The sequence below is a fragment of the Eulemur rufifrons genome, chromosome 24, assembly GCF_041146395.1.
Source record: "Eulemur rufifrons isolate Redbay chromosome 24, OSU_ERuf_1, whole genome shotgun sequence".
Lineage (NCBI taxonomy): Eukaryota > Metazoa > Chordata > Mammalia > Primates > Lemuridae > Eulemur > Eulemur rufifrons.
Window position 1 is genome coordinate 15,116,631 of NC_091006.1, and position 19,569 is coordinate 15,136,199.

Consider the following 19,569-nt stretch of genomic DNA (forward strand, 5'->3'; position numbering starts at 1 on the left):
TTTCTTTCTGAATGACCTACCTTGGCATAAATTCTTACAAGGTGAAGGGCTGGGTCAAAGATATGCGCAGACGGTTTTGCCACAGATTGCTGCACGGCCTTGTAGGAGGGCTGTACTAATTAACACCCCCACCAGCATAGTATGAGTACCTGTTTTCCCACATCCTTGCCAACACTGGGTATTGCCATCATTTTCCATCCTGCCAATCTGATAATTGAAAAATATTATCATCATTGTCTTAATGAGCATTTATCTGATTCTCAGTAAGGTTGAGTAGTTTCATGTGTGTGTTGACTTTCTTTCTTTGCAAATGGCCCATCATATTCTTTACCTGTGTTTTCCACTTTCTGTTGGGGATGAGCCTTTCCCGCCCCCCTTATTGATTCGTAAAAGCTCTTTACATATTAAGGACACTAACTCTTTGTGATTTTGGTGGGTAAGAGGAGCCTGAAGTTGAGGGAGGAGAAATCATTGCTCAAGATACACATCTAGGAAGAGGTGGAGCAGGGATCTGCAACAAGGTCAGTCTAGATCCACGTCTGGGGTTCTCCATGGCCCCTCCACCTTCCCAGGTCTCACTCCTTCCACAGCCCAGGAGCCCTTATTTCCTACCATATTAGAAAGGGAGGGGCCTCTCACCAGCCATCCTTGCTACAGCTCCATAGTAAACCTTTTCTTTGGTTTGTTGTACGGATTAAATAAGCAAATTAGTTACTACTCAGTGCAGTACTGAGCACATACCAGGTGCTCAATAAATAGTAGTTTATGAAAACTGCCAATCAAAATAATAAAAATAAATAGTAGCTGTCATTATTGTTTGTTTTTATTCTTTTCTCTTTGGCTACATCTCTTGCCAGTTGCCTCCTCCTTCAAGCCACCCTCCTACCATCCCAAACAATCTGTTTGTCACTCCCCAAGCAACTTGCCTCCTGACTTCTAGCCTTGTCATACGCTATCACTTCTGTCAAAGTTGCCCCCCCAACTTGGTTCACTTGAAGAACTCCTACTCGTCCTTCAAAATCCCATTCGTGTTTCCTCTCTTTTGGGAAGTCTTCCTTCACTCCTAGGCTGAGTCTCCGATCACAGACCTTGGACCCAGGGTTGTAGTGTTCCCTTTGGGTGCCCTGTGTCCAGGACCCAAGCATGCAGGGCTCACAGTTTTCAGGGCACCACAGAAACAAGACATATCTCTCCAAGAAAAAAAAAATCATTAGCTCCACACTGCAAAAACTGCAAAGCCAAAGTGGACACAGTTCATTTTATGTCTACAAAACAAAACATTAATCAACTTTATTAATTGTGAAAGCCAATATTTAGAAACCTTTTGGAACACATGGAAACAATTTATCAGTCACATATATCTCATTTCATAAGAATTCTCAAGTGTGTCTGTTGATTACTGACAAATCACATCCAATCATAAATCAAATGAGTTACTTGTGGTCAAATAATGTCCAAAACGAAATGACACAAAAAATCTTTTCACTGTTTTTTTCCTCTTCGTTTTGGTCAGCTTTTTTGCAGTATAATTTACATGCGAGAGAATTCACCATTTTTAAGTGGACACATTGATGAGTTTTGACAAATGTATATTATCGGGTATAGAACCATCAGAATGATCAACACAAGAACTAATTCCAAAAGCTCAAAAATTTCCCTTTGCTGTAATCCCCTCCCACCCTCTCTGCCACTGGAGACTCCTGGTCTGCATCCTTTCATATGGTTTTGTCTTTTCTAGAATGTCATACAACTGGAATTGTACAGCTAGTCTTTTGTGTCTGGCTTCTTTCACTCTGGATAGTGATTTTATTTTATTTTTATTTTTTTTTCTTTTACCGTATACTCACCACTGCTGCCTGGATAGTGATTTTAAAGTTCATCTCCATTGCCATAACTATCAGTAGTTCATTCCTTTTTATTGTCACTCATTGTCCATTGTATGAATTTACCATAGTTTGCTGAGCCATTCAGCTGTTAATGGATACTTTGGTTGTACCCAGCTTTTGGCTATGAACAGTAAAGCTGTTATGATCATTTTTATACATAAATCTTTGCATGGACATATATTTTTATTTGTCTTAATCAAATATCTAGGAGTGAGATTTCTGGGTCTCAGCATCTCTTCCTCCCCCTCCGCCCCCCCCCGCCATTTTCCATCAACATTTTTTAAATTTGTTTTTTTAATTGACAAGTAAAAATTATATATATTTGTGGTGTACAACAGGATGTTTTGAATTATGTACACAATGTGGAATGGCTAAATCAAGCTAATTACACGTACATTACCTCACACACTTTTTTTTTTGTGATAACCCAAAATCTACTTTAGCAATTTTCAAGTATACAATACATTGTTATTAACTATAGTCATCATGTTGTACACTAGATCTCTCGAACTTATTCCTCCCAACTGAAATTTTGTGTCTTTTTACCAGTTTTTTAAATGGTGGAAAACCAAAATGTAACAAAACACATAAGTTTAATGTAAGATGCGGGTAGCTTTACTACGTTTGAGATGGTGAGTGCTTAAGGCCCGCAGAGGTCTTAAAACAGCCCTTCCTGCCTGCGTAACGTCCCTTAGAGCAGGACTCATGAGACGATGACAGTTTGTCTGCTGGGAAGGAAAACTTTCTCCCAGTTACGGGGAACTGGGTGGAATTCTCGGCGTCCAGTGTTGCTCACCCCTGGAGCCCCGGGAACTGTTAGGGGTAGGAGGTGGGGATCAGGTACAGTCGCTCTGAGTCAGTGCGAGGGGATGCAGGTGCCCGGGTCACCCAGTTTGGTGGGGGTGACAAACACGGACAGGTAAGTGCATGAGTGTCCGTGACATGCACTCTCAGGGAGGTAGCACCGGCAGGGTCTCCGGGAAGACGGGATAGGAGATAGGAGTGAGCGTCCTTGAGATGTGGGAGTAAGTCCGGACCCCCAGCCGCTCCTCCCTGGGACCCAGGGGTCCTGCCCCAGCCCCTCCTCCTCCCTCAGGACCCCAAGAGCTTGCACCTCCCCAGGCTACTAGTCCTGGTTTCAGAGCATCGAAATTGTCAAATTCTCCCACACACTCTATGAGGAAAGTAATATTGATAAACATATTTTTACACGAAGAAACAGGCTGATGTATTTGAAAGACCGACAGGCGGTTGCCTTCTGAAACTGGCAGCGGTAGGTTCGAATCTTTGTTTCACTCCAGAACCGCGCATCACCTCACCGTGCGGCAAGGGTGCCGTAGAGCCAGCAGGACTAGGCCCCGCCCCCACGACCATGGCCACGCCCCCTGCTCCCGAAACTACCATTCCCAGCTGAGACAGCGCCCGGGGCCCACCCATAGGCCCCGCCCCTGGAGCCCCGCCCCCTCACCTGAGTCACGCCCCCTCGCCGCCTGGTTCCGGAAACTGCGGGCTCCGCGGCGCCTGCGCCTCCCCACGTGGTTGGCGGGCGGCCCCGGGGCGGCGGGTCTGCTGGCGGGTTCCGCTCGCTGCCCGGCATGAGCCGCTACGTGCTGCCGGTGTCCGCGCTGGGCACGGTTGTGGGTGGCGCGGTGCTGCTCAAGTGAGTACGCTGCGGGCCGCGGGCGGGGAGGACAGGCCCGGGAGATTGAGCTCCGCCCCGGCCCCGGAGGCCTGGTGCTGGCCGCACCGACCCGGCCCTCCCGGGCTGCTGGGGCCGACGGCTCTCGGACAGGGTCTCTCTCCTTGGGCTCTCGGCCCAAGGTCACCCTGAGGAAGGGCGGGACTGGGCTTCTAGTTAATTTAGATTTCGAATTAATTTATTTATTCAGCAAATAGCTCTTCCCCTGTGTTCCGTGCTGGACTAGGTGCAAGGAAAATGTATGCCACCTAAACTCTTGTTATCCAATATTAAAGAAATAGAATTGTACAACTCAACGAAAAGATCCTATTGCCTAGGAAATACGGTATACGTGTATCTTTCGTGTCCTTCTCCCTCCCTCTCGTTTTTCTTTCTTTTCTTCCTTTCTGGAGAAATTTGGGGTTATATTGAATATATGGAACAGTAACTACCATTTATTCTGGACCTGGGGAAAATGCCTTTCTGTGTTAACAAGGCTGGTGAGTGGGAATCCCAGGGCGGAACCCAAGCGTGTCTGACTTCAGAACCCATAGTCTTAAGGCCACTCTGTGTACTTTGAATCCTGTTTTATTTCCACCTTTAATTTAGCATTAAAGGGTGCAAGTTCACCCATGTTCTTGCAGACTGTTGCTTCAGTTGTAGAGGTTCTCATCTTGGGGCTACGTGGTCATCCTTCCCTCCTTAGTGACTCTTAGTTTGCTTTCTGCAGTTAGAAATGACACTGAATGAATGTAACCCTGGGGTATATATGTCTGTTCCAGCACCTTTTGGATAAATGTGAGTGGTCCAGAGGCATTGCCCACAGTTTCAGTTTGGACACCTGAGACTAAAAAAATCACTGTCCCTAAATATTTAGCAGACTCTCCTGTGAGTGGTTGCATAAAGTGCTGGTTTCCTGACATCTGTCATTGTTTTTTAAAAGATTCCTTCCCAATGTGAGGAAAGGGAGAAAGAATAGTATTTCCTTTTAATTGGCATGTCTTTGGTTACTGTAAAGATGATTTTCTTTTTCATATGTCCAGTTATTTCCCGAGGCCTCTCTGAGTGCCAGCCCTACCCAGGGTGCTCAGGTACAGACTTGGGCTTTCCTGCTTGACAGAGGTGGAAGTCTCTGGAGGGTTTTGAGCAGGAGAGCAGTATGATCTGAACCGTGAGCCACCATGCCCGGCCTATGTTATGTGTATTTTGCATAGTAAGAAAAGTAGAAAAAAATAAAAATAAAGGTGGAAAGAAACAATGAAGACCGGGTGTGGTAGCTCATGCCTGTAATCCTAGCAATTTGGGAGGCTTAGGTGGGAGAATCACTTGAGGTCAGGAGTTCAAGACCAGCCTGAGCAAGAGTGAGACTCTGTCTCTATAAAAAATAAGAAAAATTATCCAGGCAGGGTGGCTTGCTCCTGTTGTCCCAGCTATAGGGAGGCTGAGGCAGGAGGATGCAGTGAGATGCAGTGAGCTATGATGCTGGGGGACAGAGTGAGACTCTGTTTCAAAACAAACAAGCAAAAAGAAACAACAACAACAAAAAAACCCTGGCACTATCAGTTATCTCTAGAGAGGGGAAATGAGTTACCTGGGGGACAGGGCTAGAAGGGAGATTTTTGAGATTTAAAATTTTGAACCAGGTAAGTGTTTGTTGTATTCAGAAATAAATAAAAATTTAAAATAATGACAATATAGAACACATAATATGATAGTATAATTAATGAAGAGAAGCCACAGTTGCTTGGGCCTGTGGTGGCATCAGCAGCAGGGGGTGGCTTAGGAACATGGACTCTGACATCAGACTGACCTGGCTTTGGATCCTGACACCTTTTGTGACTGTGTGGCCTTCGACAGGTCATCTATGACATGAGGGAAATTACCTTTCCCCACCCCACTGGGGTTGCCATGGGATTTAACCAGAGAATTATGTGTGCCCAGTGCTGTGAGCCCACCCTCTCATCTTTAGGTAACTTCTTGGGGTGGAGGCATGTACTATGAGTCCACACCCTCTGGCAAGCCCAACCCATGGCTTAACTTTGGACCTCACACAACCTTGTAAGGTAGGTGCTGTCATCATCTAGTGTCACTGAGTTTGTGCAGCGTCCTCAGGGAAAGAGTGCTGGGTCTGCAAACTGTGGCCCCCAGGCTGATACTGGCCCACTGCCCGAGTTTTGTAAATAAAGTTTTATTGGCACACAGCCATTTTCCCTGTGGCTGCTTTTGTGCTACGATGGCAGAGTTGAGTAGTTGCGGTGAGACCATATGGAACACAATGCAGAAAATATTTACCATCTGGGCCTTTTCAGGAAACATTTACTAACTGCTGGGTTTACCTCATTTCAAGAAAAACAAAAACAGCTGCCAAGTAGTCCATGGCCGCACTGTCCAGGAATTTTCTGTGATGATGGAAGTGTTTGATGTTTGTGCTGTCCACTATGATAGCCACTGACCATATGTGCCTATTGAGCTTAAAGCAGGGCTACTTGATTTTAATTAAATTAAAAATTAGCCTCAAGTGGCTGGTGGCCACAGTATCGTACAGTGCCCTTCTGTGGGCGTAGTGTTGTTTCTTTGGCCAGCCCCTATTGGTGGCCATCGCTTGTTCCCCATGGTTAGCCTCTGTGGGACATGGGTGTGGTAGGCAGAATAATGACTCCCTAAAGGTGTCCATGTCCTGATGCTCCGAACCTGTGAATATGGTACCTCACATACCAAAAGGGACTTCGCTGACATGCTTAAGTTAAGGATCTTGAGATGCGGGGATTATCCTGGATTATTGGGGGACCATCCTGGATTATTGGGGGACCATGTAATCTTATACGGTCTTTGTAAGAGGGAGGCAGGTGGGCCAGAGTCAGAGGAGACGGGAGGATGGAGGCAGAAGTTAGAGTGATGCGCTTTGAAGATGGAGGAGGGGGCTACCAGCCAAGGGGTGTGGGCGGCCTCTGCGGGCTGGAGAACACAAGGAATCAATTCTTTCCTGGAGCCTCCAGAAGGAATGTGGCTCTGCTGACACCTTAATTTTTATCTTAGACCTATTTTGGACTTCTGACCCGCAGAACTATAGGATACATTCGTGTGGGTTTAAGTCGCTAAGTTTTTAGTACTTTGTTGTGGCAGCCGTAGGAATCTCATACAGAGGGTATTTATAAACTAATGATCGTCACCTCCACACACCAGACTCTGGGTTGAGCCTCTTACGGAGAACATGACAGTGATCCTGCGGTGTGATGTGATTTTTGTTTCTGTCTTTCAGTTGTGGGGATGAGCTCAGAGTCACTGAGTCAGGGGCACACGGGGTGAGATTGCACAGACAGAACTGATCGTGCTGTTTCACCTTCAGGGACCATGTCGCCGGCGGGGCTTGCCCCAGCAAGGCCACCATACATGGGAAGACGGTCATTGTGACGGGCGCCAACACGGGCATTGGGAAGCAAACTGCCTTGGAACTGGCCAAAAGAGGTAAAATCCCATCTGCTTTTGGATCTCGAAGACATATTTGCACAGCTGTGTTTAGTGCAGTGTAATTCACAATAACCCAAAGGTGGAAGCAACCCAAGTGTCCATCCACAGATGAAGAGATAAACAAAGTGTGGTGTGTACATAAAATGGAGTGTTATTTAGCCTTACACAGGAAAGAATTTCTGACACATGCTCCAACAGGGGTGAACCTTGAGGACATTATGCTAAGTGGGATAAGCCAGTCCCCGAAGGACAAATACTACATGATCCCACTTGTGCGAGGTGCCTGGAGGAGTCCAATTTATAGAGACAGAAAGTTGATTGGTGTTTGCCAGGGGCTGGGTGGGGGAATGGGGGGTTGTTTAATGGGTGCAGTGTTTTAGTTTTGCAAGATGAAAACTATGGTTTATGTGGTGTTTTTCTCGTGGTTAGATGGGTTACAGAGGAAGTCTGGTAGGGAAGCGTCCTTTAGATCTCTCGAAGCTGGATTTGGTGGGATTCCACGTTGGGTTTTTGGTTTGAGCAGCTGGAAGACTATAGCCGCCGTCAGCTGGGATGGGAGGGCAGGTTGGGGCCTGGGGAAAACGAGAAACTCTCTTTGGGTTTGTGGAGTTGGGGTGGCCAAGGCATGGGTCCCTGATGGGCCAGGCCTGAGTTGCCTGTCCACCCCCAAGGTCAGAGCAGTAGGGGATCATGACCGGCAGCCCCCTGCCCTCCCATGGGGCGGGGGCAGGTATTCCCAAAGGAAGGGACATGTGATCCTACAGGAAATAGTGAGAAGAGAAGTTGGCCAGACACACCCACTGGCTGCCATCGGGGAGGTTTGGGAGGGGGGACAGGCAGATTCTGGAGGTCTCATGAGGTCTGTTTTGGACTTGGTGATTGGAGGGGTTGCGGGATGTGCAGGAGCAGCTGGATCAGCTGTGGGCAGGAAAACCACACAGATTCACAGGGTCAGCGTTGCCACCTCCTGCCCTTTGCTCCATCCCTGTTTCGTGTTCTCAGTTTTCTAATTAAAAAAACAAAATTAAGGTCGTGCAAGGTGGCAGGATTGCTTGAGGCCAGGGGGTTCAAGACCAGCCCGAGCAAGAGCGAGACCCCGTCTCTACTAAAAAATAGAAAAATTAGCAGGGTGTGGTGGCACATGCCTGTAGTCCCAGCTACTCGGGAGGCTGAGGCAGGAAGATTGCTTGAGCCGGGCATTTGAGGTTGCTGCAAGGTACGATGGCGCCACGGCACTCTACCCAAGGCAATAGAATGAGACCCTGTTTCCAAAAAAAAAATAAAATTCCATTATTAAAAAAAAATTAGAAAACCAGATTTATTGAGATATAATCCACAGAGTTCACCTGTTTAAATGTACATTTCAATGATTTTTAGTATATTCACGGAGTGGGGCAACCATCCCCATAATCCACCTTAGAACACTTTCATCACCGTGGAAAGAACCCTTGCTGCCTTTAGCCATCCTGCACTCGTTCTCCCTCTCCCCCTATCCCTGGGAGACCGCTAGTCTGCTCTCTGTCTCTACGGACTTGCCTATTGTGGACGTTTCATACACGTGGAATCCTATAAATGGAATCATGTGCTAGTGGCCTTTTGTGTCTGGCTTCTTTCACTGAGCACGATGTTTCTGAGGTTCATCCACATTGTAGCACGTATCAGTGCTTCACTCCTTTTCATGGGTGTATAATATTCCCTGTGTGTGTGTGGACAGACAGTATTTTGTGACCCATTCATCCTCGGGTGGACACTTGGGTTGTTTCTGCCTTTTGATGCTTGTGAATAGTACTGCAGTGAGCATTGGCGTACGTGTTTTTGTGTGGGTGTGTGTTTTCACTTCTCTTGTGTTGGTACCCAGGAGTAGATCATTCATTTATTTAGGTAGTAAACATTTTTTTTTCTATTCCGGGCTTCCAGGAGGCAACATCATCCTGGCCTGTCGAGACATGGAGAAGTGTGAAGCGGCGGCAAAGGACATTCGCAGGGAGACCCTCAATCACCACGTCAACGCCCGGCACCTGGACTTGGCGTCCCTCAAGTCCATCCGGGAGTTTGCAGCGAAGATCATCGCAGGTAGGCCGGGGAGCACTGGCCTCGTGGCCGAGGTCTGGGGCTGCGGCTCCCAAGGCCAGGCTCTGAGGAGCAAATGAGTCAAGCAAGTCTTAGAGCAGGGGCTGGCAAACTGTGGCCCGGGGCCCAGTCCAGTTGCTGCCTTTTTTGTACAGCTTGCGAGCAAAGATTTTTTTTTACATTTTTATATTTATGGATCTTAAATTTTAAATGGTTGAAAAAAATCAAACGAAGAATAATTTGTGACTTGTGAAATTTTTTGAAATTCAGATTTCAGGTCCATAAATAGTTTTGTTGGAACACAGTTGTGCTCATTCATTTGCATGGTGTCTGTGGCTGCTTGTGTTACAGTGGCAGAGATTAGCAGGGACAGAGGCCATATGGCCTGCGAAGCCACAGATATTTAATGTTTGGTCCTTTACAGAAAATGTTTCCTGACTCTTGCTCTATAGGAAAACTAACTCCTTCTGCAGTAGTTTGGATCACACAAGAAGCAGATGTTAAGATGGGATTGGATGTCCAGGACATTTTTGGGGCGTGCAGAAAAGGGTTAGCATGCCATGCCAGAGGCTGCCGTGTGTAGAAAGGCCCGCTTGCCGGGCTGGCTCTTGGCTGGCATCTGGGAACGTGGGTTTTGGAGGTGTTGTTGAAGGTCCCCAAGGCCACCTTCAGGTACGATGATTGCTAGAAGGAATCACAGAACTCAGCAAAGCTGTTATGCTCGGGGTTATGGTTTTATTACAGTGAAAGGATACAGATTAAAATCAACAAAGGTAAAAGGTGCGTGGGGGAGAGTCCAGGAGAGACCAGGTGCGAGCTTCCGCCTGTCCTCTCCCAGTGGACTTGTGCGGAAGGGTACTGCTCCCAGCAGCACGTGTGATAATAAGTCTGGAGTATTGCCGACCGGGGAAGCCGCCCCTGAGCCTCGGAGTCCAGGGTTTTTATTGGGGGTTGATGATGTAGCCATGGAGCACCTGCATGACTCACTTATTTACTTAGTGTCCAGGCCCTCTGCGTGGCCCAAGACCCCCACCCTAAATCACACTGTTAGGATAGACTATCTGGCATGGCCCAAGGCCCCAGGTAAACACACACACTCTTATCAGACAGGTTAATGGGGGGTAGGGTGCTAAGGGGATGTGCGGGGTTTGGACAATCCAGGCCTGCTGAGTTAACCCTTTGCTACACAGAAGGGTTCCCACTATTGTCAGAGCTGATAAGAGTGGCTCCTTGTGTTTAAACTGTACAATTCTGCTTTCCTTTTGGGAGCCTGGAATTTTGGTCCTGTCTTAGTCTGTTTGGGCTGCTGCTACAGAGTACCGTAGACTCGGTGGCTTGTAAACAGGAGACATTCATCACTCACAGTTCTGCAGGCTGGAATTCTGAGATCCAGGTGCCAGCATGGTTGGTCCTGGCATGGGCTGTCTTCTGGGCTGCAGACGGCCACTTTCTTGTGGAGTCGTCACTTGGTAGAAGGAGGGTGCACCAGCGCTCTGGGGCCTCCTTTGTAAGGACACCAGTCCCATGTGTGAGGGCCCCACCCTTATGACCTTGTCACCTCCCCGTGGCCCCATCTCCTAATACCATCACCCTCATGACCTTGTCACCTCCCAGTGGCCCCATCTCCTAATACCATCGCCGTGGGGCTGAGGATTTCAGCATGTGAATCCTGGGGGAACACAACATTCAGACCACAGCAATGGCCGTCACATCTGCCTCCCAGAAATATCTCTGAGACTCTCTTGGGCCTCTGTGCCCTCAGGTGTGTTCCTTACCTTCCCTGCTTTGTCCCGGGTCTCAGGCTGCCTTCCCCAGGCCCCTCGCCTGGGCTTGCTGGCTCTGGCTGGGTTTGGCCAGTGGAGGCCCAGGCAGGCGTGGAGGGCAGGTGCGGGCAAGAAGCTGGGGTGTTTCTCCCCATCTCTCTTCCGGCCCCGAGAACTGTGAGAGAATGTGAGAGAATACATCTGTTTCAGGCCATCTGGTTTGTGGTACTTTGTCAGGGCAGCCCCAGCCAACTGATCCAGGGAGGCAGGCTCTGTGACTCACCCATTTTATAGAAGAGGAAACCGAGGCTCCGGTCTCTGTGTGTCCCCTCCAGATGCTTGTGCAAGTGCAGCGGCAGGTTTGGGAATGAGACCCAGCGCCATCTGCCCCCAGTGCCTCGGCTCCCACTGATCACCCCCGTCGGAGGCCCTGGGGCCCTGGCAGGAAAGGCCTCCAAGGCTTAGATGGGGGTGTCTGAGTGTCCTGGGGCTGCTGTAACTAAGTGCCACGAACCAGGTGGCTTGAAACACCAGAAGTTTGTTCTCTCACAGTTCTGGAGGCCAGAATTCTGACACTGAGGTGTCTGCCGGGCTCCCTCTCAGGCTGGGGAGGGTCCTTCCCTACTCGTCCTGGTCTCAGAGCCGCATCTCTCCAGTCTCTGCCTCCTTTGTCACATGGCCCTTCTCCCTGTGTGTCTCTGAGTCTCTGTTTTCCCTTCCTTTGAGGACACCAGTCGTATTGGATCAGGGTCAACCCTAGTGACCTCATCCTAACTCCACTGTTATTGCACAGACCCTGTTTTCCAAAGAAGCCACCTTCACAGTTGCCAGGTGCACAGGGACGCTTTGGGGGGCACAGGCCAACCCTGGTTTGTGCCGGGGCTTCCGGCAGGGGTGGAGTCTGTCCTGACCCCAGATGCATCTGTCCCCGCCCCTGTCTTCCAGAGGAGGAGCGAGTGGACATTCTGGTGAACAACGCGGCCGTGATGCGGTGCCCCCACTGGACCACCGAGGACGGCTTCGAGATGCAGTTTGGTGTGAACCACCTGGGTGAGGCCCCGGGCCGGGGGCTGCGCTGCGGGCGGTGTCAGCCCGGGATGCGAGCGGGTTCCTCGGGGGTGAGTCAGCCGCTCGGGGAGGGATCCCACTCCACTCTCCCAGCAGCCAGGTGGCCACTCACGGGTCACTCGGCGGCTCAGGTTCATCACGTGGATACTCGGTCCGTCGTTCCACACTCTGTCAGCCCCTTGGCCTTTGTCCTTTTGTCCAGAAAACACTGCGATGTTTCCATCCGTCAGTCTGTCCCCGGCCTCCATCTGTCTGTTCTCAGTCTTTGTCTCTCCCAGCCTCTCTTTTGCTTCTGGATTCTCTCCATGTCACCCAGAATGAGACTGGAGTTCTGTTTAAGGAGAGGGGAAGTAGACGTCGGGCAGGGACCTGGATTCTGCCACAGGTTTCTGGCTCATGAAGAGTGAAATATGACATCTGATGGTCTCCCAGGCACCGTGTGTGGGAGCTGGTCCGTGAACTCCTCTTTCAGCCCTGCCCTCTGCCCTCTGCCCTCTGCCCCCTGCCCCGCCACCCTGGCCTCCCTCCTTTGCTCCATCACCTCCAGCTCTTTCATTCCCCGAGCAGTGGAGTTTTGTGCTTGCCTTTACGTCTGCCTGAGGCGCCCTTTCCCAGGTCTCTGTGCGACTGGCCCTTCTGTGTCACGAGATCCCAGGCCAGTGCCCTTCTCTCAGCGAGACCGTTCTTGGCTGCCGTGGGCAAAGGCGACTTGCCGGTGGCGCTCGGATTCATTGTTTTGTTTTCTCATTTGTTGCCTGTCTGCTCGACCAAAACGCACGTCCCTCCAGGATGGGAACTTGTCTTTTTCATGCTCCATCTCTGGAACCAGCACAGTGCCTGGCACACAGCCGGCACTCAGTAGGCACCTTCTGGATACCATGGCGAGAGTTCTGCCACAGAGGCAGTAGGCTGTCCCTGATAAGAGCCCACGCTCTGGAGTCACGTGGGGCTGGCCTTGTACCTCGGCTTTGCTGCTTGTGCACTGTGTCGCCTCAGACAAGTGACCTAGCATTTCTGTTCCTCAGTGTCATTTGCAAAGTGGGAATTGTAAGTGCCAATATGTTAGTTATGTGGGATTTACAGGTTCACTTGCCGAATTGAAGACGCGCACAGCAGTGCCTTAGAGAAGGCAGTTCATTTTTCTTTCTTGGAAGTCCAGGCTGTGTGAGGATTCTAGGTTCCAGACTCCTCATAACTCCTTTCTTTCACATCTTTAGGGTGCCTTTGTCTTCGTGCACTTCAACGACTCTTTGGCGAGACCTCGCTCCTGCCAAGGGGGAGGGAGGGACAGGGAAGAAGGGCTGTGACCTGAATGCTGTACGTTGTGTTAATTTGCTCAGGCTGCCGTAACAAAGTCCCGCAAACAGAGAGGCCTGGACAACAGAAATTTCCTGTCTTGTGGTTCTGGAGGCTGGAAATCAAAGATCACGACGCTGGCAGCATTGGTTCCTTCTGAGGGCTGTTCCAGGCCTCTCTCCTAGCTTCTGGTGGTTTCCTGGCAATCTTTGCCTTTGGTTGGCTTGTGGATGCATCACCGGGGTCTCTGTCTCCATCTTCACACAGTTTCTCCCTTTGTGTGGGTCTATGTCCCAGTCTCCCCCTTTTAAAGGACACCAGTCATATTGGATTAGGTCCCACCCCGATGACTTCATTTTAATCTGATTACCTTTGAAGACCCTGTCGCCAAGGAAGGTCATATTCTGAGGTATTAGAGGTTAGAATTCCAATGATCTTTTTTTAGGGGGACATAATTGAACCCCTAACACACACATTACTGTCATTCACATCCTGTTGACTGGACACAGTCACATGATCTCATGTAGCTGCAAGGGAGTCTGGGCAATGTGGTTTTTCACTGGGCAGTCTTGTGCATGGCTAAATATTCTATTACTGAAAAAGAAATGGAGAAGGGATTTTGGGAGACAGAAGGCAGTCTCTTCCCCAATTGACCTTATAGGGTTATTGCAGGGCTTGACATTTGGGGCTGGATAATTCTTTGTTGTGGGGACTCTTTTGTGCATTGTAGGATATTTAGCAGCACCCCTGGCCTCTACCCACCAGATGCCACCAGCGTCCCCTCTTCTTACAGTTGTGACAACCCAAAATGTCTTCTGGGGAGCAAAACTGTCTCTGGTTGAGAACCATGGGTTAGCAAGAGAGTGAAATAAGGTAATGGTCTCAGCACAGTCCTAGGCACATAGTAAGTGTCCAGTAAAAGTGTTATTTTGATCTAGCAATCTCACTGCTGGGTGTATATCCAGAGGAAACGAAATCAGTATGTCGAAGAGATCTGCACTGCCACGTTTAGGGCGGCCCTGTTCACAATAGCCAAGATACAGATACATTTGCTCAGCAGGAAATGAATGGGTACAGAAAATACGTGCATGTACATGTGTGTATCTGTGCGCGTGTGTGTGTGTGTGTGTGTGTGTGTGAGATGGAATACTGCTCAGCCCTGAAAAAGGAGATCCTATAATTTTTGACAACATAGATGAACCTGGGGGACATTATGCTAAATGAAATAAGCCAGACACAGAACATAAATACTAAATGATCTCATATGTGAAATCTGAAAAAGTTGAACTCACAGATGTGGAAAGTAAAATATGCATAGCAGGGGCTGGGGTGGGGGCTGGGATTGAGGAGGTATTGGTCAAAGGATACAAAATCTCAGTCAGACAGGAGAAATAAATTCAAGAGCTCTCTGGTGCATCATGGTGCCTGGAGTCAATACAGTGATCACCCCTCACCTGTGAGGGATACATTCCAAGATCCCCAGTGGTTACCTGAAGTCACGGATAGTACCGAACCCTATATATACTATGGTTTCTTTTCTTTTTTCTTTCTTTAACTGATTCCATAACAGATCATATACTGTTTTTTTCTATTTGATAACCGAGACAGCTACTAAGTGACTCACAGGTGGCATATACAGGACGGATACCCTGGACAAAGGGATGATTCATGAGTCGGGCAGGACGGCGCGTGAGATTTCATCATGCCACGCGGAACGGCATGCAATTTAAAACTTATGAATTGTTTATTTCTGGAATTTTTGATTTAATATTTTCAGACTGCAATTGACTGTGGGTAACTGAAATTGCGGAAAGCGAAACCTCAGATGAAGGGGGACCCCTGTATATATTAATATTATACTTGAAAATTGGTGAGAGAGTAGATTTTAAATGTTTTCACCACAAAAAAATGATAAATATGTGAGGCAGTGCATGTTAATTAGCTTGATCTGGCTGTTCCACAGTGTATACATATAACAAAACATCATGTTGTGCACTATAAATGTATACTGTTTTTATTTGTCAATTAAAAAACATACTGGGCCGGGCATGGTGGCTCACGCCTGTAATCCTAGCACTCTGGGAGGCCAAGGCAGGAGGATCACTTGAGTTCAGGAGTTTGAGGCCAGCCTGAGCAAGAGTGAGACCCCGTCTCTACTAAAAACAGAAAAATCAGCCGGGCGCAGTGGTGTGCACCTGTTGTCCTAGCTACTGGGGAGGCTGAGGCGGGAGGATTGCTTGAGCCCAGGAGTTAGAGGTTGCAGTGAGCTATGATAACGCCATGGCACTCTAGCCTGGGCAACAGAGCACACTGTCTCAGAAAAAAAAAAAAAAAAACCCCAAAAAGAACAAATTAAAACTGTAATGAGATGCCATTTCACCTCCACTCCAGCGGCTGTGATAAAAAGAGATAAATAAGGCCGGGCGCGGTGGCTCACGCCTGTAATCCTAGCACTCTGGGAGGCCGAGGTGGGCGGATCGTTGGAGCTCAGGAGTTCGAGACCAGCCTGGGCAAGAGCGAGACCCCATCTCTACTAAAAAATAGAAAGAAATTATATGGACAGCTAAAAATATATATAGAAAAAATTAGCCGGGCATGGTGGCGCATGCCTGTAGTCCCAGCTACTCGGGAGGCTGAGACAGGAGGATCGCTTGAGCCCAGGAGTTTGAGGTTGCTGTGAGCTAGGCTGACGCCACGGCACTCACTCTAGCCTGGGCAATAGAGTGAGACTCTGTCTCAAAAAAAAAAAAAGAGATAAATAACAACACATGTTGGTGAGGGTGCAGAGAACCAGGAGCCTCGTCTGTTACTGATGGGAACTTATAATAAAATGGAATAGCCACCACGAAAAACAAAAGTTACCTTGTCATTCTCCATCCAGGTCACTTTCTCTTGACAAACTTGCTGCTGGACAAGCTGAAAGCCTCGGCCCCATCGCGGATCATCAACGTCTCGTCCTTGGCCCACATCGCTGGGCACATAGACTTCGATGACTTGAACTGGCGGGAGAGGAAGTACAACACCAAGGCCGCCTACTGCCAGAGCAAGCTGGCTGTCGTCCTGTTCACCAGGGAGCTGAGCCGGCGGCTGGAAGGTGCAGGCGTGGCGAAGCTCGGTTTCCCTCTTCTTCGCTCTGAGCCTGGAATGGCCCTTCTGTGGCCCTGGCCCGGTGGTGTCCCCCCTGGCTGACCTTGGACAGGCAGCTAAGCCTTTGGTGCTCTAGGCCAGTGCCTCTTGACCTGGCGTTTGTTAGCGACTGGAGACAGGTGCCCACCGCTGGGTGGGGGAGGGGCTGCTCCGGGCATCTAGTGGGATGAGGCCAGGGTCGCAGCTCGCCCTCCCGCAGTGCACAGGACGGCCCCACCGCTCACAGCCCACGGCAGCCGCAGTGCCCAGCTGAGGGATCCGCCCTGGGCCCCTGGTTCTCAGCCATGGTCTGCGGACCAGCGGCGCCGGCCTCACCTGGGAGCTGGTCACGGGGCATCTCGGATCCCACCCGGACCCGCCATTCAGACTCTTGGGGCCGGGGGTGTGCGGAACCTGGCGTTCTGGGCTCCTCAAGCCCTCCAGGAAAGCTCTGCTCCGGCAGCCAGTGACAGAGCTGCTTTGCCAGATGAGACCACTTGACCCTGAGGTTAAGAGAAGAGGGACCATGTGGATTCGAGCGTCGGAAACGGCCTAGTCCGGGGCAGCCCCAGAGCCCAGCGTGGCCGCAGCGCCTGCCTGGTATGGAGTGAGCCTGGCGTGTGTAACGAGTAATCTCCCTCATTCTTCTTTCCCCCCAGGCTCTGGTGTGACTGTCAACGCCCTGCACCCCGGCGTGGCCCGCACGGAGCTGGGCAGACACACTGGCATGCACAACTCCACCTTCTCCAGCTTCACGCTGGGTGAGTCCCCTCCGGGCCTGGGGTCGCCTCGCAGAACCCTCACCCTGCCCTCAGCTGGGGGCCCAGGACTGTGCCTGGGGCTTTGTTCTCACCCGGCCCTGTCTCCCAGGGGTGGGGATGGATCGCTTCCTCTTGTGGATCTGGCCTGCCGGCTGCAAACAGCCCAGGAAACAGGTCAGAGCCCGTAGTCTGATGAGAAAACCGCAAAACCGTGTCCTAGGGGGCGGGCGGCGGAGCTGACTCCCGGGCAGGCTGTGCTCAGGGTAGCTCTGGCTTCGCCCCACACTGGCTGTTCCCCAGGAAATGCCTTCACCTCTCCGAGCCTGTTTCTGCCCTGCAGAGTGAAGGCCGTGATAGGACCCACCTCAGTCACTGGGAGGATGAGATGGGACCTTTCTTAAACGGGCCAGTACGGCGCCTGGCCCGGAGTATAGGCTGAATACCTAGGGCTTTATAACTAGTATTTATAACCCTGAAAAATGTCTAGTGTGGGTGAGTGCTGGGTGTCAGGTGGAGGCTGGTAGGAGGTACCTTCAATAAGTAGAAGTTATTTTAAGGAAAGATGGGGTAGGGCTTAGGCTCGGGGCTGACCGAGAGGGAGGAGCCTCCATTTCCCTGGGGAAAGCCGGGAAGGCTTCCTGGGGGAGGCAGCTTTGGGACTGGAGGAATCTGCCTGGGCAGTGCCAGGAAAGGGAAGTGCGGCTGAGGGAGCCCCGGGGCAGTGGGCAGGAGGCAGGCAGCCCTGGCGGGGCAGGGCTTTCGTGTCCTCTCTGAGTTGGGGACTGACGCTCTGTGGGCTGATTGCAGGGCCCATCTTCTGGCTGCTGGTCAAGAGCCCCCAGCTGGCGGCCCAGCCCAGCACGTACCTGGCTGTGGCAGAGGAATTGGAGGGCGTTTCTGGAAAGTACTTCGACGGACTCAAAGAGAAGGCTCCGGCCCCTGAGGCAGAGGATGACGAGGTGGCCCGGAGGCTGTGGGCTGAAAGTGCCCGCCTGGTGGGCTTGGAGGTGTCTCATGGGTCCTCTGTGAGGGCAGAGTCCCTCCCCAGGTAGCCACCTGGGAGGCTGGGTCTCCAGGATGAGCCGACGGGGACCACTGGCTGCCACACCCACAGCCTCCTCCAGGGGGCAGTGTTGGGCCTCATCTCTGCTGGCTGCGGTGCGCTGGGCCACAGGTGGGCGCCAACCCAGGGCTGGCTGGTACCATCACCAGCCTCCCTTGGGAATCTGAACTGGGAATGGCCAGGGGAGGAGTCAGTGCCCTCTGGCTGTGGGCAGTGTCTGGCAGGTCCCTGTGAGACCTCGTCCTCTCTGAGCCTTGGCCTCTCCAGCTGTGGGATTGCAGAGTGGCCACTCACAGGATGGTGTGATCAGCGAGCTGTGGCCTGGCTGGTGAATGGCCGCTGCGCGTGCCTTGCGGGCGAGTGTTTGCTGGGCCTTTCTGTGTGCCACACCCCGCCAGCTGCAGGCGACACACAGGACAGGCCCACACGGACCCTGCCTGTTACCGCTGAGTTCTCACTCCCAACTGCGTGGAGTAAAAACCCCACCAGCTGCTGCTGCTGATGACCTTCCCTTCAAATCCTGCAGTAATTTAAGCCGCAGACTCTCAAACTTGCTCCTTAATAATAATAGTAAAACCCAACAAATCTAGCTGAGTTACAGGTTTTATTTTTTTCTCCGTGTGTGAAGAAATACCAATGAGCTGAACAAAGACGATGTGTGGGCCAGGCGCAGTGGCTCATGGGGGGAATTGCTTGAGGCCAGGAGTTCAAGACCAGCCTGAGCAATGTAATGAGACCCGTCTCTACAAAAATTAGAAAAATTAGCCGGGTGTGGTGGTGCGTGCCTGTGGTCCCAGCTACTCAGGAGGCTGAGGCAGGAGGATCACTTGAGCCCAGGAGATTGAGGTTGCTGTGAGCTAGGCCGACACCACTGCACTCTGGCCCAGGCCAGAGTGAGACCCTGTCTCAAAAAGAAAAAAGAAAAAAAAAACCCAGAAAAAACCTCCCCCCCAAACGAAAGACAACTCATGGATTTATTCCTCTTAGGAAACTAAGATACCAATTTAAATATTAGACTAAGCAGAAGATCAGACTTTTTAGAGATGAAAGGTCCTTTCACGGGGCAGTGATGGTCGAAGTCTGGGTGTCTTACAAGACAGTGATAGGACCAGCAGGGATTGTGGGGGGCTCTCAGCGTGGGCGCACAATGGAAGGAAGGAGGTGCCCAAAAGCTCAGTAATCAAGATACAGAAAATGTTTTAACATTTTCTTTTGAGACAATTGTGGCGGCCAGGGATGGTGCTCAATACCCTGCAATACCCAGAACAGCCGTCCCGCTGGAGAGATTGGGCCCCGGATGTCACCAGTGCTGGCGAGGGGATGGACAGTCGCTGCCTGGAGCGTGTAAATGCAGTTAGTTTTCTTTCTGTTACCACATCGGAGGGCGTGT

At 50.5% G+C, this 19,569-nt stretch overlaps 1 protein-coding gene across 1 annotated transcript; it reads left to right on the forward strand.

Moving 5' to 3' along the window:
• The first annotated feature begins 3,451 nt into the window (after window positions 1–3,451).
• On the forward strand, window positions 3,452–18,754 carry RDH13 (retinol dehydrogenase 13). The gene is made up of 7 exons (XM_069457198.1): window positions 3,452–3,546; window positions 6,911–7,029; window positions 8,950–9,105; window positions 11,811–11,915; window positions 16,111–16,323; window positions 17,015–17,116; window positions 17,924–18,754. Exons 1-7 carry the CDS (start codon window positions 3,482–3,484, stop codon window positions 18,166–18,168), a joined length of 1,005 nt encoding a protein of 334 aa, XP_069313299.1. The 5' UTR covers window positions 3,452–3,481; the 3' UTR covers window positions 18,169–18,754.
• The last annotated feature ends 815 nt before the right edge of the window (window positions 18,755–19,569 follow it).